The 27,340-nt window shown below is 33.7% G+C and overlaps 2 protein-coding genes across 2 annotated transcripts in view; one reads left to right on the plus strand and one right to left on the minus strand.

Moving 5' to 3' along the window:
- The window catches only part of LOC150095154 (protein CFDP2-like), an 81,288-nt gene extending 56,277 nt beyond the window's left edge, over window positions 1–25,011 (minus strand). The window contains exon 1 of the mRNA XM_090411211.1: window positions 24,556–25,011. Within this exon, the coding sequence (XP_090267337.1) occupies window positions 24,556–25,011 (456 nt within the window). The remainder of the gene's footprint in view (window positions 1–24,555) is intronic.
- Window positions 25,012–25,154: 143 nt separating this feature from the next.
- LOC150095155 (solute carrier family 35 member D2-like protein) overlaps window positions 25,155–27,340 on the plus strand; it is a 173,193-nt gene continuing 171,007 nt past the window's right edge. The window contains exon 1 of the mRNA XM_090411219.1: window positions 25,155–25,608. Coding sequence (XP_090267345.1) covers window positions 25,400–25,608 — 209 coding nt within the window. The 5' untranslated portion in view covers window positions 25,155–25,399. The remainder of the gene's footprint in view (window positions 25,609–27,340) is intronic.

Here is a 27,340-nt window from a genome sequence, read left to right on the forward strand (position 1 = left end):
AAACCAGATAGGATGTCGTTAGTTACATGTTTGTGATTTAGCAGTTCTTCATAGTACATGACTGAGCATTACTTACATAAAAGTTAATAGTAATGCATTATAAAAACAATATTTTTTAGGTTGTGTTGATAGTATTTGTGATATTAATGAATTTTGGAGCAATAAAATTATTGATTTTTTCAAATAAACTAACTTTTAATAATTGCCACTTTGTTATTATTTAGTTAAAATTTACAGCAGGTGCATTTACTCTACGTTTGACGAGTATACTCGTCTTCTCTTGATTTTAATTACCCATGCAGATGCACATTTTCAGAACAAAATTTCACCGTTAAGGGTATAATATAATTGATGCAGAAAATATAGTTAATGATCATTTTTCATTAACTTATGAATTTTCATTACCTTTTTCTATTTAGAATTTATGATCAGACATGTTAAAGCTTAACATCATGACTTTTAAGACGTTATTAAAAGAGTTTTTTAGGGGGAAGGGGCGGCAAAATATGCTACTGCACGAGGTGACAAAATTCCTAGGGGTCGGCCCTGCCTACTCGGGATTTGAAACCGCAGCCTCCTCCTGGCTGGCGAGCAGATTCGCTAATCTGGGTGGTGAATAACAATTAAGTGTAAATATATGTATATATAAAAATATAAATATGGAGGTAAAGGTCGGAAAACGTACATATAGATGTAAAAATATAAATGTAAATATGAATATTGATCCAAAAATATAAATATAAATGTTAATCCGTACTTGGAAGGTATAAAACACTTGTAATGTATGCACTGTAGAATGCAGGACTAAATTACTTCCTGGTAGGGTTACTATTGGGAGGAAAACACACACAAATAGATTACATACATGCATTTTTGGAAATTATGGAGACAACTACCGTGTTTGAATAAAAACTTTAGTTTAATATTACTAAAATTTTACAATTCGAGTAGCATACAAATATGCACAAGAAGATGACCTTGACAAATGTATGGGATGGCTATGGTTTTACTGTAAAATATAGTATATAGTAGACAACACAAATAATAGAACTCTAGCGTTAAAGACACTGACTAACCGCTACCACAATTGTTGGCCTGACCTCTGGTGAAAAAAAAAAAAAAAATTATACATCAACGCTAGAGTTCGTTCTATTATTTGTGTTGTCTACTATATACTATATTTTACAGTAAAACCATAGCCATCCCATACATTAAAGGGTTATCAGAAAAAATCAACAGAATCCTACAACATTATAACCTCAATGCCACCTTTAAACCACCCACTAAACTTAAAACCATATTCAGCTCCTCTAAGGATCCTCTCCTCCCATTAGCACATCCTGGAGTCTATTGCATCCGCTGCACCTGTAACTTACCGTACATTGGTGAAACAGGACGGACAATCCCTATACGCAAGAAAGAACACATTAGACATAACCATTATGGTGAAGCAGGCCTCTCAGACCACGCACTCAACACCTTACACCAAATCAATTGGAAAAGCACCTGCTCCTTACACCGCACAAAAACATGGTACGAAAGAAAATTTAAAGAATCCTGCGAAATCCTGATAAACCACCCAAATATCAACAATAAAGATGGTATGAAAATTCCAAGGATCTGGATGGCACACATTCAACCAACCTAATATGAAAGATTCAACATAAGTCAGGACTCTAGCCAATCCGCTAGTATTAGAAACCATTCCACTCCAACTGGCAGGAATGATGTTAATATATGTATATAGTAGACAACACAAATAATAGAACTCTAGCGTTGATGTATAATTTTTATTTTTTTATTTTTTCACCAGAGGTCAGGCCAACAATTGTGGTAGCGGTTAGTCAGTGTCTTTAACGAACCAGTATCATTGTAGTATAGCTTGTTTCTTGTGCATATTTGTACGCTCCAGAAGATGACCTTGACATAAAGGTCGAAACGTCGAATTGTAAAATTTTAGTAATATTAAACTAAAGTTTTTATTCAAACACGGTAGTTGTCTCCATAATTTCCAAAAATGCATTCCGATCACCGTGCAAGCCTAAAAGAAAAGATTACATACATCTATACTTTATAATGCTAGTTGGGATTAAGAAAACATTTTCGTTTATTTATCATTGTGTGTGTGGCGGGGGGGGGGGCATTCCAGATGAATTCTAGTATGATTCACACTTTCCAGGTTCCCCTTACAACTATAAACTGTTTCATTTTATTTGAAAAAAAAATCATGAATATGATTTTTTTTTTTTCAAATAAAATGTTACTTCTGTCATTTCCGTGTGCATACAACAGCATAGCTATCATACAATTCCACAACATGGCGGATAAAGCATTTGTAGATCCAACGAAACAAAAGTCTGAGGAAATCCGATTGATTAATTATTATAGCAGAGCAGTGTTTCTCAAACTTCAGATATCCGCGTACCCCTTCTTAAATTTTAATTATTATCAAGTATCTCCTTATCAAAATAATAATAAATAAATAAAGTATATTCCATAGTAAATGTCTATTTGATTTGAATTCATATGTTCATGTAAACAAAAAATATGATTTATTTTTAATAGAACAAAATTTATAAAGAAACTATATTTAAATAATTTATCATCAATGAGATGAGTGAAATTGCTTATGGTGGGATAACATTTTAGCAAAATTTGGCTCCATAGTTGTTAATTTAAATCTCAGATGCAGTTTGTCATCTATAATACGATTCCTCTTAACATTTACAAGGGCCGAAAATCCAACTTTGCATAGACATGAACTCGAAAATGGAAAAATGAACCTTAAAGTCTTAGTTTTATCCGTTAATTCAGGAAATTCTTTTGCATTTGTAGCAAAAATGATGATAAAGTATTGTTATTGTATTTATTTTTTAGGAAACCATCAAAAGCTAGTTTTAAAATTTGTTGTCCTTCTTTTGGCGACAGACCCTTTGGCATAGATTTCTTGATACTGAAAAGATATCTTATCCACTCAATATTAATGTCCAATTCAGGAAAACACTTTTTCTAGATTCATTTATAAGCTTTGTAAATGATACATGATAGCAATTTTCATATAATCATTAATTTGTTCATTTGAACTTGCGAGCAATTCATGAAGAGATAGATGGAAACACGTCAAATTCTCCATTACCAACTTGCTTTTGCCATAACTTCATCTTTGCCAATGTGATGTTCACTTTATTATGGACATGAAATATAGAAATTTCGTTGCCTTGTAAAGACAAATTAAGATTATTTAATACAGTAAGTATATCTGCCAAATATGCTACTTGACTGAGCCATTTCCAATATGTAAATGTATTTTTCAAACTTTTCCACGAAAAATTGATATGGAAAAGAAGTTGTGTGTGATTACTGCCCATTTCTTTGCAAAGCTGAGAGAAGTCTGGCATTTAGAGGACGAACTTTAATATAATTTATGATTATTTTCATCATCCAGAACTTTTCGTATACCTGTGGACACCATATGTGTATTTAAAGCCTCACTGTGTGTGTGTGTGTGTCTGTCGACTGCTGCATACACAAACCATTTTTCAGAACCGACCATGGATTTCGCTCTGTTCATGCTTATTCCAACACAACGTTTCCAATCAAGCTTTTTTTGATGCACAAATCTACATACGTGTATATTGTTGAATATTTCTTCTCCTGTTGTATGTTTGGCAACGGTTGACAATGTTATATGGTCGTGATGAAGATTTTGCTTTTTTTTACGTACCTAACGAACACTAGAAGATTCGCAAAATTTTTAATGTCGGTAGATTCATCGACCTGCACAATAACGACTCTTACGTATATCAGATAATAATGTTCGTTTTATATTTTCAGCAATTTCAGTGATTCTTTGATGAACAGTACTATTTCAAAGGCAAATCCGATCCAAAGACTTTTTTGCATTATCTGCGATCATAATTTCTGCTATTATTTTTGCTGCAGGCGTGACTAAAGTTTCGAAAGTTGTTTCCACTGTGCCACTCAAGCAAAAACATATGTTGCACCAGAAACATATGGTTTTACTTGAGTCTATACAGTAGTTTCTGTTGGAGGAGAGATGTGATTCATTAGTTAGCCGTTTTTATCCTAGTTGTTTCTGTTTGCACTATTTGTTGAGAAATATATTACACAAACTGCAAAGGTCTCTGTACCTTATTCAGTGGTACAATAAAACTGCTTGTTTTTCTTGGTCTTTAATATGGCGACACTGTTGAGGAGGGCATGTTGTTTATCGTAGTGAGCGAGTTACTATTGCCAGGACGTGAACGTCGTGGCGATAATTTTGCAATTTGAGTAGGAGAATTCACACATAACATATAATTTGTCGAGAAATATATACGTTTAAAATAACTCTTTTTTTCTTAATAATGATTCCATGCGTATATGATGCATAGCAGAAAATTCCCACGTACCCCCCCCCGAAGACCTTTCATGTACTCCTGGCGTACACGTATCACACTTTGAGGAACGCTGTAGAGGAGAGAGAGAGAGAGAGAGAGATGTTATCACTCAGCAAGACATTTCCCAAAGAAAAATACGATACAATACTAGAAATTTTATTTTAAGTTTGTTAGTTATGAATGAAGATATTATTTTCGGTAGCAGCCTATAACATCTAAGGAAGTCTCTTTTTCACAGGCCAGGAGTTTTATTTTATTTATTATTATTTTTTATGTGATTTCAGCCTACAGAAAGTTCCATAACTATTGTATACATAACTACCGTAGTTAGATTAAGGGTTAGATAACCTACAAAACATGACACTTTTTCAAGCCACTTCAACATCTGCGATAAGCAGGTTACTCATGCATCGAGAGACAAAAATAGTCTGCTGCTTAAAAATATCCACAGACGTTCATACCACAGCTGGATTCGAGCACACACTGGTTGACAGGAGAGAGAAAAAAAGTAGGTACATTAGTAGTATGGGTGCCACTTCTGACAAGATCAAGATCAAGATAAGATAACGAATCGTGACGTCATTGGTTGTTGAGATGATAACGTCATTCTGTGTGTGACGTCATGAGTTTGGAATGTTTGGAATTTTACTGGGGACCATCTGTGTGTATGTGACGTCACGTTGTTTGTTTTGTTCGCATATGGAATTATGGGTGATGATTAGAGTTAAGGATTTATGTCGTGTTTGGTGGGCACTTTGAACAACTCTGTCTTATCACTATCCATCACCCATAATGCCATATGCAAACGATTTACTTATCTACAACTCATAACAATACACATTGAAGACACTGATGTTGCTTCTCCCATTCACCCTACCCCTATTACTATTCTCTAAGAATTCACTCTACCCCTCTTCACCCTACCCCTATTTTGTTCAGAGTATCCCACCAATCATGACACGAATCCTTATCCACTAATATCTTCCTTTTCCATTCAAACAATAATGTCACGTATTTACAACTAACAAATTACATCACTTATCTTCATCTGAAAACAACACACATACACGTTCACGATTTCTTATCTTATCTTTCTATCATCCAATTTCTTAGTTTGTCCAGAGATAGTGAACCAATTTCTCACTTTGCTGATGGTTATATTTTATTAACCAAGAATTCTGTTTTTTAACTCTTTCAGATAATTCTTTCCAACTGCTAGGTGAATTTGTCAATACATATCTTACACTAATTCCATCAGAAATACAAATTTCTTCAGGAAATAAATTTGAAGTCTTATTCAAAAGAAAGTGAATATCAATTATTCTAATGTTAACTGAAAATTTCACCCACTGTCGATTTTTCATATTCGTTTTCCTTCATTTTCTTCTTCTTCGATTACTTCATATGGCACCACAAATAAATAGTTATTTAATTATTATTATTATTATTATTATTATTATTATTATTATTATTATTATTATTATTATTATTATTATTATTATTTCACTGATTATTATCTCTGATCTTATATTTTATGTTAACTTTCTGTTACAAAATTCTAAACAATTAGAACTTTTCACAAAGACACTTTCGAAGAATTTGTGGCTCACCCATTATTTTTACATTACCAAACACAAAACTCCACAACACAAAACAGCACCTGCAGTGGATGAATGATTACCTTAAGTCCAAAGTCACTTGACTCTATGGTTTTTTCTTATAGTACTGTTTACCTTTACTATGCACTACCCTGACAGTTCCTTCAAAAATGAACCTTTTGCACAGATGACTCAACGACATGTTTTCACATGCTGCTGGATATACTGTTGGTGTGTTTTTATCTTACTTTGTGTGGGGAAAGGTAAATTTGTATATGTGTTATCTGGAGAGTACAAACATTTTTTCTATACCAAACTTTAAGAGTTTAAGTAACGTTTTTGGGTTAAATTATCTGATGTCTCTCTCTGTAAAACCACCAAATTCTAACAGTTCAGATTTTCGATTATGTGAACATAATGTTTTCAGATAACTCAAACAATATCAATAGGTAGCATTAGACAATTTCTAAAATAATCCATTACATGGAGATTAGTTTTCACCACTTTTTCCCTCCCATTCCTGTCATTAATTTTACAGTAGTAATTTTTTTCACAATAATTAAAATAAATTGCATTAAGGTATAAAGTTGTGGATTTAAATATCAATTTCTAATCTGAATAACTGACTAAAAATTTACTGTGGAAAAACACAACAAAAGCACACATTGTTGCTCAAAGTTTACAATTGCATATTTTATTTTGCTGAAATACTATTTACAAGTATATTCACAGAGAAAAATTGGAAACATGTAATTACCTAAAAATATTTCACAGAATTTAGTTTACACTCTTAACATTTTCCAAAGAGTTCAATGAATAAAAATTTTGTTACTCACTGTTTCTTGGTTACATTACATCAAAATAGCTGGTCATGCAAAAGAATTTTTAAAACAGGTACCACAGTAAGCACAGCTCCATACATTTGATATTGTGTCAGTCTGGAAATGACACCATGCCTCCCTAAACATTCTGTGTATTCTTTTGTCACTAAATATACAGAAACAGTTTTCATAAAATGTTCGTAAATGTCCCAAAATAAAGAATCTTTATCAATTGGATAAAATATTGAGTCTAATTTTACCATTGATGAATTTAAATGCTTAGTGATAATTTTCCCCATGATACGAATAGCTGGTAATTCAGTTTCCAAAAATAGCAAATGATTTTCAATATCATGCATTTTTGGTAAAAATCTCTCAGCTTCTTCTCAACTAACAGAAAAAACTTTACTTCCATCAGCTCCTGTATCATCAAGTATTAGTTCCCCATATTGGCTTTTCAGAATATAACACTCACTGAGATCTATTTCACAGTCAACTCTTCTTTGCAAGTAGCCAAGGATATCAGACCACTTCCTGCATAACTTTTCCCAAGTGGCCCTGGATAAATATATCACAATGTATGTGTCTTCTAAAATAATAACCGGTTTCCATCCTTTTAGAGCTATGTGAAGAGTTTTGTCTCGTGCTATTTTCCTGAAGAAAGAAAATTTCAATGACTTTTGTGGCTCACCCATTATTTTACTTTACTGGACACAAATCACCACAACAGAATACGATATCTGCACTGGATGAACGAATTGCCATACCTGCAAAGATACTTGACTCATTTGTTTTTCCTCATAGAACTGTTTACCTGACCCTTAACTCTGACCGTTCCTTCCAAAATGAAACTTTCATGCAGATGATTCACAGACATGTTTCTACATGTTGGATATGATGTTGATGTGAGATTATCTTACTTTGTGACATCATTCGGCAAACCTATCTCTGTGGCTCGAAGGGTATTCTATATTATTTGTCCTTATTATGTTAGTACTTTATCCTCAAACAGCATTTTTGAAGTTAGACCATGTGACTAGTTCTCTCACTCATATGTCTGAAATTGTTGGAATGGGAAAAAAATAGCATTAGGTGGTGGAAGTGAAAGGGTAGTTAAGAGGGTGACAGGGGCCTTCCCTGCAATGCTCCCCCCCTCTCCTCCAGAATATGTCTGCTCAGGCTAGTGGAGATGAGTGAGCTCATCATTTGCAGATATCTTTTAGTGATGTCACCTCCAACTGATACTGATAACTTTGGAGGGAAAAAAACGCGTTTTTTATATATAAATATAAATTTTATATAAATATATATATATATAAATTTTATAAAATTTATATATATATATATATAAATTTTATATAAAATTTATATAAAATATATTTATATATAAATATCCCTACTGTGAAATAAATGTCGGGCTGAGAAGACAACAGTCAATTGGGACTAACAGAAATGAGTTTTACATAGTTTAACTATGTAAAAACCATAGTTCAACTTGTTTTGAAAAGTCACATGGAGAAAAATCACATGAATTACACGTAAGCTTGTTAATAATATCACAGTCAAATAAAAGGTAACATAGAAATTAACAAAGTATATATTACAGAGCTAATATTCATTTGAAATAATAAGAAATAACTATTTATTTGTTGTGCTGGCAAAAGAAGTTTCTAAAAGAAAACACTAACGGGGAGTTCGAAACCTTGTTTGTCTAATATCCATTACTTAAAATTACTAATGCTAAAGAAAAAAAAATTCAGTTACAGAAATAGGTTAAGAGCACAAGGAATCGAAGGTAAAATTAATAGTCATATTGGTATAAAAATAAAAATAAAATGTAAGCATTAATTTACTACACCAACAATTTCCCACGAGAACGAAGAGGTCCAACCTAAACACGTGATTCCTCGCCTGGATACAACAAATTGGTGACCGGATAAGAGAAGACTTGATGAGAAATCTACAGTGTTGGAAAATAAATTCACATACGTTTTATTTATTTATTTTTTGCTCAGTTTTTCTGAAACTGAATTTGTTTTGATATGATATAGTTAAACTGAATTTTAAAAGTAAAATAGAGAAAATAACCAATAAATTTGAAAAAAAAATCATTTCACTTGTCAGAATTCCATACTCTAACAGCACTCTGAATTCCAAACAGGAAATAACACAAAATAACAACAGGAAATAATATCCTCAACAAAATGGCGCATAGATTTTCCCACCAAGCTTGGGAAAACATAGTATAAGCAACTGTGGGAAGTCATTAATACAGAGAACCAATCAGATAGTAATCTAAATTAAGTAGTCCACTAGCTTTTCTGGTTATTTACAGAAATATCTTTCAACTCCTATGTTTTGTGTGTTTTTGTGCTGTGAATATATTAATAGTCATATTAGTTTAAAAAATAAAATAAAATGTAAGCATTAATTTACTACACCAACAATTTCCCATGGGAACGAAGAGTTCCAACCTAGAGTTCCAACCTAAACACAATTTCTCGTGTGTTTAGGTTGGAACACATGAGAAATCGTGTGGTCCAACAACTAGGTACAACAAATTGGTGACCAGATAAGAGATATGTCTTTAAGATAAGACTTAATGAGGAATCTACAGTGTTGGAAAATAAATTCACACACATTTTATTTATTTATTAATTTTGCTCAGTTATTCTGTTAGAATATGTAATTAAACTGAATTTTAAAAGTAAAATAAAGAAAATAACCAATCAATTTGAAAAAAAAAAAAATCATTTCACTTGTCAGAATTCCATACTATAACAGCACTCTGAATTCCAAACAGCAAATAACACATATCCTCAACAAAACGGCGAATTTCCCACCAAGCTTGGCAAAACATAGCATGAGCAACTGTGGGAAGGAATTAATACAGAGAACCAATCGGATAGTAATCTAAATTAAGTAGACAACTAGATTTTTGGGTTAATTACAGAAATATCTTTCAACCCCTATGTTTTGTGTGTTTTTGTGCTGTGAATATATGTTAGCCCCAGTAACCTATAATGAAAAAAACGGTCAACTGCATTTCAGACCTTGTGTTTGCGTGTTTTGTGGTGAATATATGTTAAAAATCAACAATTTGGAATATTCAGAAAACCTCGATAGTTCCAAGATGCCGCATTCTGGAATGTAAGCAATCTATTTTTGTTTAACTTAAACACAGCATGTGATATTTGTAATTTCAATGACCTGTGATCGTATGTTTTGGTAAGCGCAATTCTAATTCTAATACTGAATAGTTTTTTTTTTTTTCAGAAGAATAATCATAGGGTACATATTAGAGTATCATCATGGATATACTAGCGACTTTTCATGTCTAATGTATCACAGTCTTTAGAATATGAATATAGGATAAAATATGTATGAGCTATAGAAAAAAAAGTGTGTGTTTGAGGGACACCAGCGTATAATTAAATTATTCAGAAAAGCCTAAACTGCCGCCATCTAGACTCTACTCTACTCTATGAATTCCCATAGTCTTTTAACAGGAAAGAAATACCCCAAAGTGTATTGGAAAATTAGTACTTTCATCTATAGACATCCAAAAACAAAACTTGACGACAATGACGGATGTGTGCGACCCTTGGGAAAATTACAAGATATCTTATCTCAAAAACATCGTCCACAATTCCATAGGCAAACCAAAACGCCACGTGATATCACAGAGACATATGTTCGCCAAACACACCACTTGATGTGCCTGAGAGAAAGGGGGCCATCAGCAAAATTCCAAACATTATCACCTCTATCTTATCACTATCCATCACCCATAATACCATACGCAAACCATTTATTTATTTACATCTCATAACACACACATCCACGACACTGACATTGCTTCCCCCATATACCCCACCCCTGTTTTGTTCAGAGTGTCCCACCAATCACAGCATGAATCCTTATCCACTAATAGATCTTCCTTTCCATTCAAATCAATAATGTGAGTTATTTACAATTAACAAATGACGTCACTTATCTTCATCTGATAACAACACACATCCACGTCACGATTCCTTATCTTATCTTATCTTGATCTTGTTCAGAGTGTCCGACCAATCAGGACACGATTCCTTATCTCTAACCATCACCCATAATTCCATACGTGAACAAAACAAACAACGTGATGTCACACACACACAGATGATCCCCAGAATAATTCCAAACATTCCAAACTCATGACGTCATCATCTCAGCAACCAATCACGTCACGATTCCTTATCTTATCTTGATCTTGTTCAGAGTGACCGGATTACTGCTATCGTCTCCGTAATATTTATTATTAATATATCACTGTGTGCCGATTAATTAGTGATAGCCTTGGGCCAGCTATCTCTGATTGGGTACCAGTGGAGATTGAACTGCCCACTCAGTCTCCAAAAGTTAGATAGGGCTAAAAACGGCCTCCCCTTCTCCCTATATGGGAACAAAAAGCCGTTAGCTGATTTTTTTTTTTTTTAGTATATTAATCATCATTCCTGTGTAGCTCAGTGGATGTGGTGTTTGCACACCACGGTGCTTAACCGCACGAAGTTAGACTTCTTGGTTTCGAATCTAGTCAGTGAGTAAAGGAAATTTTTCTAAGCCTTTTTACGACCAGTTACCGGTTAATCGATCTCTGGCATGGGCAAGCGGGTTTTTTGCCCCAGAAACTCAAGTTTTTTGTCCCGTATACTCAAGAAAATCGACCGTAGAACCCACATTATTTCAGACATTAAAAAATTCGAGTGTTAGGGACCACGAGATGGCGGCACTTGTTTAGCCGTCTCTCTTTACTGCGTGCCGCTTAATTAGTGATAGCCTTGGACCAGCTATCTCTGATTGGCTGCCAGTGGAGATTGAACTGCCCACTCAGTCTCTAAAAGTTAGATAGGACTAAATGGCCTCACCTACTCCCTATATACGGAAATAAAAAGGCGTTAGCTGATTTTTTTTTCTGATCATTATCATGCTTGTCAAGGATTTAGGACTAGAGTGGGCTGTTCTGGCTTTAGAAGTCATCATTGAATCTCTTTAGAGGAACTTCTGGTTTACTTTTTTCCTAGTGATTGGTTTGTAATTTAAGGCTTGTGATTCATCTTAACATTTATAACTGAAACCGTCCAAAAGAATGAGAACCAGTTATAAATGTTAAGCTGAATCACTTGCCTCATTAACACAATGCTACTATGAGAAATAATTATTTTATGCCAGAGCTCCAAATTTTGCAATAGGTTTTAGTGCTACAGAGTTGAAGCGTTGGATGCTCTACTGATAAACTGATGAGGCTCATCATTGTCTAGTGCGACCACCATACCGCAGATTCCCCAGTACGAAGAGAAGGAGAGTTCAGCAGGCCTGGTGAAAGGCCTTGTAGTTTTGACAGTGATGTTCTGGTATACAACTCTCATACAGCCACTTATGTTATCATGCCGACGGTAAAATTGTTTTCAGTGTTCTGATCCGAACTTTTGCACCTAGTATTGTTAATACCATTCTTATAGATACGTGAACGTTTAGTTATCATTGAAATATAGATTGTCAACCCTTATCTAAGCCATTGTTCTTCAAGAGAAGAGTCAAGTATATCACAACCAGCTTTCATCAAAATCTCCATCTTCTCTTTCTACCGATACTGAAGATTAAAATAATTACAAACAGGTTGTCATCAAATCAAAAACTGATTTTAATGGACCAGATGCAAAAAACTCGCACTGTGTCCAAATGAGAGTCAAGCATTACGGTGCTTTATCACAGATATTGTCGATGGTTATTTTCAAATCCTATTTCTTTTGTAACGAAATGGTTCTGCTGCAGTTGCAAACAGGAAAGTCAATATTTTGGCCAATTACATTATCCAGTTATGATCTCAGTAAATATCTTCCTTCTGGTCAAACGAAATTAGTTCACCTGAATACCAGAATATTCTCCATAATATTCATCTTACGGATGAATTTTATTATTATTCTGAGAGTCTGTGCTCTAGACTTGATTCATGTTTTTTGTTTTCTTCTTCTTCTTCTTATATCCTCCTATTCCACTAATAGTAACTTTTTTTTTATTTTCTATGATCTACACTATCTGATCAAAAATATCTGAGCCTGCTAATTCCAAATCTTACTTCGATATGAAAGGTAATAGGAGTAGATCCATCCTGCTGCTATAACAGCCTTCAATCTTCTTCAGGCTTTCCACTGGATTTTGGTGTTGCTATAGTAATTCCTTTCCATTTTTCTTCAAGGGCATTGACACGGTCATTGATGTCAAGCAATGTCAACCACCTGGCTTACAATCGCATTCCAATTCTTTGCCATCTCTTTATATTATCACCGTATATAGCTTCAGAAGTCATGAATCTCTCTCTCTCTCTCTCTCTCTCAAGATGGCTGCTGGTTCTTTGAAAGTGAAAATCAAACTGTTATTTATGCTGTAATCTTAGTATACACCTTTCTAACGAAACAGTTCATGATATTTTTGTAACTAATCCTGCATTAAATTATCTAATTCTATATTACCAAATTTTATCTTATTTGCAATTTACATGACGAATAAGTGAATCTATCTATTTTGTTCTGAACTTGAAATCTATCAACATATGTTGGAGGATAACACGTTATTGTCGTAATTAAAGTTTTCCACACCTACCTATGATTTTGTATATGCTTTATATCATCTTGTTTAAAAAAATAACCCGACTGTTAGATTATTTTTTTAGAATTTTACAGCTGGATTTCCAAATTTCACAACACTCTCCTCTTCCAAACTGAGGAAGACAACCACGTCTTCACAATAAGATCGCCATGCTAGGGATGTTCTCAAAATGCAGCAGTACTCATATCCTGAAATGTGGAGCAGAATTTAGATAAAAATAATAGTAGTACAATTGATTGAGATGGTAAAATTTATAAAAAAAATTAAAAAATTATAAAAGTTCATCCACCATACAAGTAACGCTATTCAAAATAATATATACAGTGTTAGGGTTATGGACATTATGATATAGCAGCAGTTGTTTACCTTCTTTAAGGTAGCGCTTTGCGCTATCTGTCGGTGATGACTAAGATCGGAGATTGGCTTCCAACCGAAAATTAGGGTTAGATTGGTCTCATCTACTCCCTTGGAAAATAAGAGGTGTTATATGCATTTTTATAATTTTTATAAGATATTTATTTATCATTCATTTATTTATAAAAATTCAAAACGGAAAGATTTTACTGGGACCACAACAATCTATGGAACATGGAACAATCAATGACTTAAAACTTTAAATAAGCTAATGTTCGTTTATGACAATCAGTGCTATGGGTTTATAGCTGTGACAGAGACGTTCTTTTGGATTTGTGTAAACCATTTATCACGATTACAAACAAGAGTTTGCTGGTGAAGCATCTGTATGTTATTCACCAGCATCTGTAAGTTATACAGATGGGGAAGGTAAATTTATCAAATAGCTATATATAAATTTTTTGATTTCTTCTCCTTTTTCTTCTTCTTCTTCTTCTTCTTCTTCTTCTTCTTCTTCTTCTTATTGTTGTTGTTGTTATTATTATTATTATTATTATTATTATTATTATTATTATTATTCGACCATTTTTCAAAAGTAATCAGAGTTAGGATAGATTTTACAACATGAATTTAATACAAATCTCCCTGCGGCAATACACAATAACAAGAACTATTATTTCTTTTCAAGTGCAAGATATGTCTCTACGACACAAAATACTGATTTTGAAGCAGTTTACTAGATCTATACTGTTTCAAAATCAGTATACATCTAATCTTTATCCACTAGTGGTCCCCTAGTTGTGCTGAAACCCGTTGACGACTCAAGACTTTAGAGACTGGCACACAGCAGAAAAAGTATTCCAATAGCCCACTTTAGCATACCATGTAGATTGTAGTGTAGCTTGTTTCTTTGTATATATGTGTATACTTCAGATGATGACCATTATGTGAAGGTCGAAACGTTGAGTATTTGTTTTGGCTTTTATTTAACTAAAGTTTTACTCTAACACAGTAGTTGTTTCCAAAATTTTCATGACGTATCCCAATTTCGTGTTATTAAACTCCGATTGGTATTATTGTCTGGTAATACCAGTACCGAGATCAATTTTCCTTAATTGCTGGATTAAAAACCTAAGTGCAAAGTAAAACCAAAAAGGCTTACAAAGAAAAAAAAAAGGCTTAGGAAGGTTTTTCTAGTCAGCGATCAAAATCTAAGCAAAGAGCCCGTGTTTTGTATGGATGTCCGAACAATACTACAAGTTATACATACATTGGCACATTTGTTTATTTTTTTTCTTCTTCTTTATTATTATTATTATTATTATTATTATTATTATTATTATTATTATTATTATTATTATTATTATTATTATTATTATTATTATTATTATTATTATTATTATTATTATTATTATTATTTTATGCACATAACTGGTACAGTCAAAACAAGATATCATATAAACAAAAATTTGACTGGTTGAACAGAACTATTCGATTCTTCTCAAGATTATAAGAATAGTCTGTCAGGTTGCATCGTAAAATATGGGCTGTTCCAAGTAATGCTGTTTTTTGTAGGTCATATGGAGTCACTTCGTTGATGTTTAATTGCTGTAAAATTGCTGTAAATTATTATTATTATTATTATTATTATTATTATTATTATTATTATTATTACAGTTAGGCCATGCAATTGATATCCCTCTACAGCGTAATAATATTCAGACCATAAATCGGTTTCCCAGGAAGAACAGAAAACAAGGCTCGCCACGACCCGCACCAATCATAGTTCGTCTGACAAGCAAGGCTACAAGAGACAATCTCATAAAAGCCAGCAGACTGAAAAAACCAGTAGTCAAGGATTTAAATGCATCGCAAGACAATACGCCAATCTTTCTATCTGAGTATTTAACACCTTTCAATCAGAATCTTTTGTACCAAGCAAGAAAAGAAAAAACAGAAGAAAATTATCAATTTTTATGGATCAAAAACGGCAAAATATTCCTGAGAAAATCACAGACTTCAAAGTCTATACAAATAAAAAGCTCGGATGATATACACAGGTTACCAGAGTGAAACAAAAGACTCCAACTTAGTTCAATAAGAAGATCTCAACACAACAAAAATGAATGTGAACCATCAGATAGATGTAATTACACCAGAATGCATCAGTAAGTGTACTTTCGAATCGCTTGATGCATGGAAATAACAAAATAATAACAAAATACAGTACAAGCGAGAGGTCTCTCAATCTTGCATATTAACATCAGAAGCATCCGAAAACATTGGTTATTGTTACAGGCTTATCTGAGGAATTACACTGATATTATTGATATAATGGTTCTTACAGAAGTATCCATAACCAATGACGAAGCGACTGCTTTCCAAATTCCAGGCTTCCAACAACATAGATCATGCCGCCAAACAAAAAGAGGGGGTGGAATATTAATATTTATCAAACAAAAATTAATAGCAAAAGAAACGGCCAATCAGTTTAAGCATGCTGAAACCCTTTGCCTCGAAATCACTAATACCACTAACACACAGCATCCCATAATACTAAATGCTATTTACAGGCCACCAAACCAAAACATGATAAAATTCTTGAACGAACTCAATTGCTGGCTTTCAAGCCAAGAAATGTGCTCAACCGAACACCTAATGATAATTGGCGATATAAACATAAATATTGCAAACGAAAACCAGAACAACACTGTACAATACCTAGACACACTATTAATGTATAATCTAATACCAACAATAACATCATGTACTAGAGAAGAAATATTCGGAAATACTATCACTGCCTCCTGTCTAGATCATATAAACGTCCGAGCACCACCAAATAGTTACACTGCATCAGTCATAAAGTGCAAAGTAGCAGACCATTACTTCACCGCTCTAAACTTGCACACCAAGACAATATCCTTGCAATGTCCCACAAAAGAAAAGCGACAGAAAACAATAATAGACGAAGAAATAGTCAACCACGAAATAAGAAAAACAAACTGGGAACACCTGACATCAGATTCAGCAGATATCTTATACAACATCATTAAACTCACACTGGAGGAAATATATGAAAGCTAAAAAGAAAATCCGAATTCGTTCAAAAACAACAGAAAATTCTTGGATAACACAAAACTTAATCCTAGAAATATACAGAAAGGACGCTTTATGGAAAGAATTAAAGCGATATCCAAATAACACAGCTTTAAAAACTGAATATAAGATAACAAGGAATCGCCTTACAACACAAATCAGAAATGCAAAAAGAAGCTACTACAGAGACAAACTAACCTCTGCACAAAACAACATGAAACAAACCTGGCTTCTCAATGAGATGCTAGATTTTGTTCCCAACACCACCGTCTCCGAAACCATAAAACCCAGCTTCATGAAAGACGCAAAACCTATCCAACAACTAGCAAATGACTTTAACCAATACTTTGCAGACTCCATCCAAGAACTACACAGAAATATTCCCCCAATCACAAAACGAGACCCTCCACTTGGACCACAATCAAAACAGGCATTATGGTTCCCAACCATAAAAGAAGCAGAACTTCTCTCTGCAATAAATCAAATCAAACCAAACAAAGGCCCAGGAATAGATGGTATCAGACCTAAAGATATAAAGCAACATGCAACTAGTTTAAGTCCTATCCTACTAAAACTAATAAATAAAATATTTAAAACAGGACAGATACCAAGTATGCTAAAGACAGCCATAATCATACCCATATACAAACATGGAAAAAGAAATTTAATCAGCAATTACAGACCCATAGCAACATTACGAATTATCAATCAAATTATGGAGCGGATCATACTGAAGAAACTCACAGCATACACTGAGATCTTTCATATTATCCCCAAAACACAATATGGTTTTCAGAAAAATAAGGGAACAACATCTCTCTTGGAAGACTTTACAGACGTAATTAATACCGCCTTAGACAAAAACAAAATTGCCATGGTAGTCTTTATTGATCTAACTAAAGCATTCGATACACTGACACATCAAACCTTGTTAGAAAAGCTGAGGCATGTTGGAATAGACGGGCCTCTTCACAGGTGGTTTACAAACTACCTTCAAAATAGAAAGCATATCACACGTATCGGGTCAAACGAAGCAGAGAGCTACTAGTAACCTGTGGAGTACCACAGGGAGCTGTACTCTCCCCAACTCTATTCAACATTTACACGCACGATATTAATCAGCTACCCCTCAAAGGTAAGATATTCCAATACGCAGACGATACAGCAATAATATCCATCCATAATAACGCAAGCATAGCCCGAACAAATATGCAACATGACATAAATCTGATCATAGACTGGCTCACGAAAAACTCCATACACCTAAACTCAGAAAAGACAAAATTAATGATATTCAGAAATACACTGACTTGACCAGTTGATAACAAATATATAACCGTCCAACATCCACTTTCCAACACAAAAAACACACAGAACAGCAAAACCACTACAATCACTCAGGTTGAAACAATACGATACCTTGGAATTTACCTCGATGCAGATATGAACTGGGATAGCCATATAAACCATCTACACAACAAACTCCGAACAATAAGTGGCAAACTCTACAGGTTAAAAGACATAGTTCCCATAAGCCTAAAAACACTAATATACAAAGCACTATGCCAAAATATACTAAGATACGCTATAACAACGTATGCTTTCTGTGCACCCTACAAATTAAATAGATTAATGTCGCTACAGTACATAATGACAAAACTGATCTTTTGGGAACAAAGAGAAAATCACGACCTTATAAACATTGCAATGTCAGAACACAAAATACTGACAGCAAATCATTTATATCACTATGCAGCTTTGCTAAAACATTATTTCGATGCCAACTACAGGACAGTTAGAAATACATACCGTATAACAAGACCTCAGACTACTAATTATATCACATATAAATACAATAATCACTACGGAAAGGTCGCGCGAAACTTTTACATCCCAGACATGATAAACAAATTACCTTTTGAATACAGAAACCTTACAAACTACAATAGCCTGAAAAGAGCTCTAAGTACGTACTATGAACAAGAAACATGCACCCAAAATACCATACAAATTTAATGAAACACAATATATTCGTTCAGGCTTCCAGTTCAACGATGCATCAATGCATTCCAAGTTATTGTGCGTGCGTGCGTGCGTGTGTGTATGTGTGAGTGCCCGCGCGCGAATTTCTCAATCACAGATTTCGCAGCTTCCCAACACAGCAAAAAAAAAAAACATTCATGATAACCAACTGGTGTCATCCTCAGATAAGCTTACATATAAGCTTCGAGGATGAAAGCAAAGAAATTAGTTCTCATCCAAGATGTATCATATGTAACAAAATGCATGTAATGTACGTATCACATGAAAACCAACGTATGTATTATATGTAAACCAATGTACGTAATGTAAGTAACATATGTAAACAAATGTAAGTAATGTATCATATGTAATCAAATGTATGTAATGTATATAATAACTGTAACAAATGTATGCAATGTAATAAAAAAAAATTATTTTAAATGTAAATTATGAGTTTACACTGTATGTTTGTGAGAATAAGGAAACATAATATTTAGATTGGATATGTGTAAATACTGTTGTATAATCACACCTTTACAAACTTGAAAAAAAAATAGTAAACTACAACATGTAATATAAGACTACTTATGTAACTCTGAACAATATAATTGTAAATTATTATTATGATTGTTATTAAAAAAAAACCGTTATCAGCATTACTATTTAAATCTCATAATATGTAGCACAAAGTGCTGAACCTTGTAAAATAATATACTGAATAGATGATCATTGTACATATGTAAATATTTGAAAGAACAATAAAAAAAAGTATTATTATTATTATTATTATTATTATTATTCTTGACACCTCGAAGGAGTCCGAAGACTCATCGCAGGAGGACATCTACGACTGTTTTAACTGATACAACTGTCTCAACCACTATACCGAACCTCTACTACGAATCATCTCCATCAACGCCATCTACCGCCCACCTCCTCCACCACCACCACAACTAGTATTTTTTGTCTGTAAATTGCGTGTGTTCTGAATTGCCGATTTGTCTGTATTCAGGATGAAAACCCCGAGTTTCCGGGCGATAAAAACCCTGCTACCTCCGTATAATATCGGCTATTATTATTATTATTATTATTATTAGTTATTCATTATACAAAAAATTCTGTTTAATCTGTATTATGAATATTAGAAGAACATGTGTTGTAAATACATAATATAGATGCAAAAAGTATTATTTGAAAATTTTAATTTAATCCATTGTAGGAAATGAACCACATGTGCAGCACTTAGTGCTGAATTTTCTAAAAATTCTGAATTGAAATGTCACTCAAGATGATTATTGTATATGTGTAAATATTTTAGAAAACAATAAAAATATTATTATTGTTGTTACCTGGCACCTCGTGGCTTATTACTGACGCATTTGTGATTTTCTAGCTATCAATAATAGAAGTGATAAGAATCTATTCAATATAGCACACAGCGGGTTGATCAAACATCGCATCCAATATTTCATAAAGATAACATTCTTGGTTGGTTAATGTAGGTAGTCATGAAGTTGTAAGGCAGTTAAACTTTCTTGAGCAATGGATAACAAGGAAAGTGATTTAATGACTTTTTAAAATTATTCCTGTGAGTCAGCATTTTGTTCCATTCTTTGAAACAACGTACCTACTTTTTTCTCTCTCCTGTCAACCAATCTGTGCTCGAATCCAACTGTGGATATTTTCAAGTTGCGGATTTTTTTTTGTCTCTCGATGCAAGAGTAGCTTGCTTATCGCAGATGTTCAAGTGGCTTGAAAAAATGTCATGTTTTGTAGGTTATCTAACCCTTCATTTCACATCCACCTACGGTACTTACGTATACAATAGTTATGGAACTTTCCGTAGGCTGAAATGACATAAAAAAATAAATAAAATAAAACTCTGTCATTGCTAACTCCTGGCCTGTGAAAAAGAGACTTGCTTAGATGTTATAGGCTGCTACCGAAAATAACATCTTCGTTCATAATTAGCGAACGTAAAACAAAATTTCTAGCATTGTATCATATTTTTCTTTGGGAAATGTCTTGCTGAATAATAACATCTCTCTCTCTCTCTCTTTCTCTCTCTCTCTACTACAGTGTTCCTCAAAGTGTGGTACGCGTACGCTGGGGGTACGCGAAAGGTCTTCAGGGGATACGTGGGGATTTTCGGCTATGCATCATTAACGCATGGAATCATTATTTAGAAAAAAAGAATTATTTTAAACGTATATATTTCTCGATAAATTGTATATTATGTATGAATTCTCCTACTCAAATTGCAAAATTATCGCCACAACGTTCACGTCCTGGCAATAGTAACTCGCTAACTGCGGTAAACAACACACCCTCCTCAACAGGATCACCATACGAAAGACCAAGAAAAACAAGTAGTTTTATTGTACCACTGAATAAGGTACAGAGATCTTTGCAGTTTGTGTAATATATTTCTCAACAAATAGTGCAAACAGAAACAACTAGGGTAAAAACGACACTAACTAATGAATCACATCTCTCCTCCAACAGAAACTACTGTATAGACTCAAGTAAAACCAAATGTTGCCGGTGCAACATATGTTTTTGCTTGAGTGGCACAGTAGAAACAACTTTCGAAACTTTGGTCACTCCTGCAGCAAAAATAATAGCAGAAATTATGATCGGTGATAATGCAAAAAGGTCTTTGGATCGGATTTGCCTTTGAAATAGTACTGTTCATCGAGGAATCACTGAAATTGCTGAAAATATAAAACAAACATTATTATCTGATATACGTAAGAGTCGTAATTGTGCAGGTCGATGAATCCACCGACATTACAAATTTTGCGAATCTAGTGTTCGTTAGGTACGAAAAAAAATAGCAAAATCTTCATGACGACCATATATATTGTCAACCGTTGCCAAAACATACAACAGGAGAAGAAATATTCAACAATATATATAGATTTGTGCATCAATACAAGCTTGATTGGAAACGTTGTGTTGGAATAACCATGAACAGAGCAAAATCCATGGTTGGTTCTGAAAAATTGCTTGTGTATGAAGCAGTCGTTGCAACACACATACACGCACACAACTAATTTATTATGACAAGTTGGCTTGCTTCTAACATTTCATAACAGTCGTCGTCCGGTATCATCCTATAGCAAGAGGGTTGCAGCAGATGAGCAGCTCTTCTCCATTTCTCTCTGTCTGTCGCTTCCATCATTCTTAAACCAGTCCATTCCATGATGTCATTAAACCACTCTCTAGTTGGTCTTCCACGTCTTCTCTTCCCCCCAACTTTCCCTTGTAATATAGTTCTTGTCAGGTGTCCCGAAGAATCTCTTAGATGTCCTGCAAATCTGGTCTTTTTTTGCATAATATTCTTTAGCAGTGATCTTTCCATCCCATCTCTTCTTAAAATTTCTTAATTTGATATTCTTTCTGTATAGCTAATCTTTTCCATCTTTCTATAACACCACATTTCCAATGCATTAATTCTTTCCATGTCTCTCTTTCTGAGTGTCCATGACTCACTTCTATAACTTGGAATGCTCCAAACTGTTGCTTTAACTATTCCAATTCTAACGCCTATTTTAGTGTTCTTGTTTATTAAAATTCTCTTCATTTCCATAAATGCTGATTTAGTTTTGTCTATTCTGTTTCTAATGTCCAACTCCGAAGTTCCTTTCTCTGAGATCCAACTACCTAAATATTGAAATCCTTCCACTTCTTCTAAAGCTTTCCTCCACATCTTATTTTTACATTATCTCCTATTTTTATACCCATTATCATTATCTTGGTCTTTTTTGTGTTAATTCTTAGTCCATACTCTTTACAAGAGTTTTCAGTTCTTTGAATAATTTGTTGTAACCCATTTTTCTTTCTGCCATCACCACCACATCATCTTCATATCTTAAGTTATTAATGATCCTTCCGTTTATTTTTATTCCTTCATCTACATCCTCAAGTGCCTCTCTAAACATTTGTTCACTATAAAAGTTAAACAATAATGGTGATAACTTCATCCTTGTCTGACTCCTCTCTCCACTGGGAATTCTCCTGTTTCCTCTCCATTTACACATACTAACGCTATTTTTGACCAATATAATCTCTGTAAAATTTCAAAGAGTCAATATCAGTATTTTCCAGAATGTCAAACAACCTTTCATGTTTCACTGTATCAAATGCCTTTTCAAAATCTAGAAATCCCCAAAACAAATTTCCACCACGGTTTAGTGTTTTCTCCCCAATAATTCATAGACAAGATATAGCCTGTCTAGTTCCTCTGTTGGTTTTGAATCCAGACTCTTCCTCGTTCATTTCTTTTTCTATTTTATTCCTAATTCTCTCTAAAATTATTTGCACCAGAATTTTTGCTGTGTGAGTTATAAGACTTATCGTTCTAAAATTGTTACAGTCTAAAACTCCCATCTTTTTTGGAATGGGGATAAAAATTTAAACTCCTCTGGTGATTCTTGTCCTTCATAAATTCCGTTAATAATTTTCCATAACACTTCCATACCTTTTTCACCCTTTTTTCCTTATAAATTCCATCTGTATACCATCTATTCCAGGTGATTTTCCTTCTTTCATCTTTTGAATTGCTAGATTCAATTCCTCCCTCATGATGCACAGTCTTTGCCCACTATGTTCTTTCATTTGATTTTCTCTCTTTTTCTGTCCTCATAAAGTTTACTTACATATTCTTCCCATCTCTGTAATATCTTCTCTTTTTCTATCAGAATTTCACCTCTTTCATTCTTGATTGCGTCAGTCCTTAGCATCTTTCTCCTTCCTGTCATCATATTAATGTTTTTATAAACACCTTTTATGTTCTTTCTTTCTGCCTTTGCTATTGTATCTTTACTTATTTCATCTACCCATTCTTCCTTTTTCCTTCTTATCTCTCTTTGTATCTCCCTACTCAAGTCTTTATACTGCTTTTTTTCCTCATCTGTTTTACTATTAACTAAATTTTTTCTTTGTGTTATTTTCCTCAAAATATTTTCCATCATCCATGGTTTCTTTCTTTTCTCTCTTTCCTCTTCTTTTTTGACTAAATACAATTCTGTAGCAGTAATTATGCTTTCCTTCAGAATCTTCCATTTTTCACTTGCATCATCATTTTCTTGTATATTTCTCTCCTTCATTTCTTCCTTTACTTTTTTTGAGAATTCATTCGCCGTACTTGGTATCTTCAGCCGCTCCATGTTCCATGATTTGTTCCGTTTCCCTGTAGTTACCTTTTTTTAGATTAATCCTTATCTTAGCTGACAACAATATGTGATCCGTATCACAGTCTGCTCCTGGATATGTTGTCACATCTTTTATAATGTTTCTATATCTTTTGTTTATCAAAATATAATCTATATGATTTCTTCTACTATTTATATCCTCCCCTGGGGCTTTCCATGTGTACAATCTTCTTGGATGTTTCTTAAACCAAGTGTTCATAATTGCTAAATCATGCGTTCTGCAGAAATCCAACAACATATCCCCTCTTTCATTTCTCATTCTCAATCCAAATATCCTAACAATATCTTCCTCCCTTCCTCTTCCGATTTTTGCATTCATATCGCCTTGTATTATAATTATATCTTTTGTTTCTTTACATTTCAAGCCCTGTTCTATATCGCCATAAACTCTCTCTACCTTCTCATCCTCATAATCACAAGTAGGTAAATATATCTGGATAAGTAGAGTATTTCTTGGTTTTGCTTTCAACTTTACCACTAAAACTCTGTCTGAGATTTGCCAGTAGCCTTCTACACATCCTGCCACTCGTTTATTCAATATTATTGCAACACCTGCTTGATGTCGCTCTTCCCCTCCTGAGTAAATTATTCTTATGCCATCCTCTGTTCTAAAATCTCCTTTTCCTTTCCATCTCACCTCAGCCATTCCCAGAACATCTATTTTCAATCTTAGCATCTTTACAATCTCCAATCTTCCAGTTTGATGTAAGGTATTCACATTCCAAAATCCAATGCGAAAAGTACTTTTAGCCCCTTTTGCACATGAATACTTTCCATCTTCCACTTCTCCACCTCCCGCAGGCTTTAGTAAAGAAGATTCATATGACTGACATGCAATCTGGTCAATATCCATACGGGAACAAGTGACCTCACAACATTCATAACAGTATAGCTAATAAAACTACATTTATGAAACTTCTCCCTACGCTCGTTAGATGGCGTAAGAGCATAATACAATTTTTGTTCATTATGAGCATCTGTAGTGTTTATTAAATGTGTATTATTGTAAATGTGGTTGTGTTGTGCGATTAATCAACCTGTACCCGTTACGAATGTATGCAACAGTCGCAACTCACATTAAGGGATGATATCAACGATGCGCATTGGCAAAAACCGAAAATATAAGTTTGCGGTCGCGAAGTTAGCCGCGGGATCGACAGTTGTCATCAGTTATCGCTGGGATTAACAGGAGGGAGATCTGAGAATTTGCATTGTTTGCTTTTATAGGTGTAATTCTCGGTATGTCTGTGAAATCCGAAATTGCAAATGGAAGTACAAACATATCTGTATACAATTTAGTAAGCAGCGAAAACTTTAATTACAAAGATCCTCAAACATCTCGATGTGAGAACTACAGTCCCCTTGCTCATCGAGTGCTCGCAGCTTTATTTTACGGCGTGTCGTCGTTTCTTATTATAGTAGTGAATAAAGTAGTCCTCACCAATTATAAGTAAGTAATTATTCATTGTATTATTTAAAAAATTGCATTTGTTCTGATTATAAGAGCATTATGAACTTCCCAAGGTATAACATTCATGAATTGGGATAGTATGCATTAACCCCTCCCCCCCCCCCCCGAAAAAATTATAACATAAATATCTAGCATTACTTACTTACCTGAACATAGCCTGTTTCCAAAGTGAATAAAATTGTAATGTCTAGTTTTGCTATTTTTGACCATGGAGCCAATGAAAGTGTATAAAACTTCTAAAGAAATGTGAAAAGCATTGCGATTCACATATTTTTCAGGGCTGAAGGATGGGAACGTATTATTGATGGAAAAGATGACTTACCCCCCCCCCACACCTCCAAATTGCAGTTTATTTAAAATAAATTGAGGAAACAATTTTTGTGTTATTACCACTTAAATAAAATGAGTAATAACACAAAAATAGGCATTCCAGTTTTCTTTCGTATGATAGCGCAAATGATGCTGTACGAATAAATGAGTTGGAGAAGAGAGGGGAAAGGAAAGTGTAATTCGCAAATGAGTTCCGGAGGAAAAAGAAAAAAAAAAAAAAAGGTAAATTTTGATGTTATTTACAGTTAAGCAACAATTCTCGCCACAGCACCTGAAGACAATGATTATCAGAGATGTTAGGTGTGAAAATGATATTATGAAAGTTTGGTGAAGAAGATAGCGAGTATTTTTACACAGAGTTTAATCTTATGGAATAAAATAGTGTGCATTAAAATTAATTGAATAGATTGGACATAATGTGCACAGTACCTTTTCATTATGCTGTACAGATGTTATGTATTATAGGGGTTTGGTTCATTTCGTTTATAACTTAAAATTTTTAATAGCTTAATATTTCTTATTATAGTATCCATTTGTAGTTTAGATAAATTGGTGAGCCAACACAGTAATGATTTTAAATTTATTCATGTTATTAAAAGCTAGCTTATAATATTGATATTGCAGAATTTTGAATGTTTGGCTTTATAAATAGAATGGCTGGGTGTAATTGTTACAGTGACCTAATAAGGGAAATCAGAATTAAAAACTTTCAAAATGAAATTTTTTAAATTAAATTTAATTTTGAAGCTGCTAAATTGTTAACTAAGGGTTTTGAATTATTGATCGCTTTTAAAGATTTTTTACACATTAATTTTCTAACAATTATAGGTAGAAAAATGTAACTTTTTTCCCTCCCCTTTTAGCTATTTTATGTTGGAGGTTTAATGGAATATTAACAGCACTGAGAAAGGATTAAAACTAATTTTAATACTTCCAATATTTCTATCAGAGAGGATTACAAAAAGACTCTTTGTAACAACACACACACACACACAAATATAATATAATAGTGAGTGAAACTAAAGTCCTATCTAGGTGGTGCACCCTCTATGGGCATTTGCAAGTGGCCTAGGATGTAAAGAGGGATCTCATGCTGATACTACACCAGACCAGTGGCTGTTTAATTTGGTCATTATCATTTCAGTGTAGTTTAATATTGTATTGAATATATGCTGCTGGTTGATAGCATACTGATCATATCACAAAACGTAAAGCCCTTCCCTGAGATAAATCAAATTTATTGATCTCTTGCCCCTTATGAAACTTGTTCCTCACTGATCTCAGTATGAAAATGAGAATCCCTCCTGAAAAATTGTTTTAATGAATGTTTCATATTATTTGACTTTAATTTATTTTAGTCAAATAAATTATTTGACTAAAA

This window comes from Typopeltis vanoorti, chromosome 21 (assembly GCF_054136105.1).
Source record: "Typopeltis vanoorti isolate ZY-2024b chromosome 21, IOZ_Tvanoo_1.0, whole genome shotgun sequence".
Lineage (NCBI taxonomy): Eukaryota > Metazoa > Arthropoda > Arachnida > Uropygi > Thelyphonidae > Typopeltis > Typopeltis vanoorti.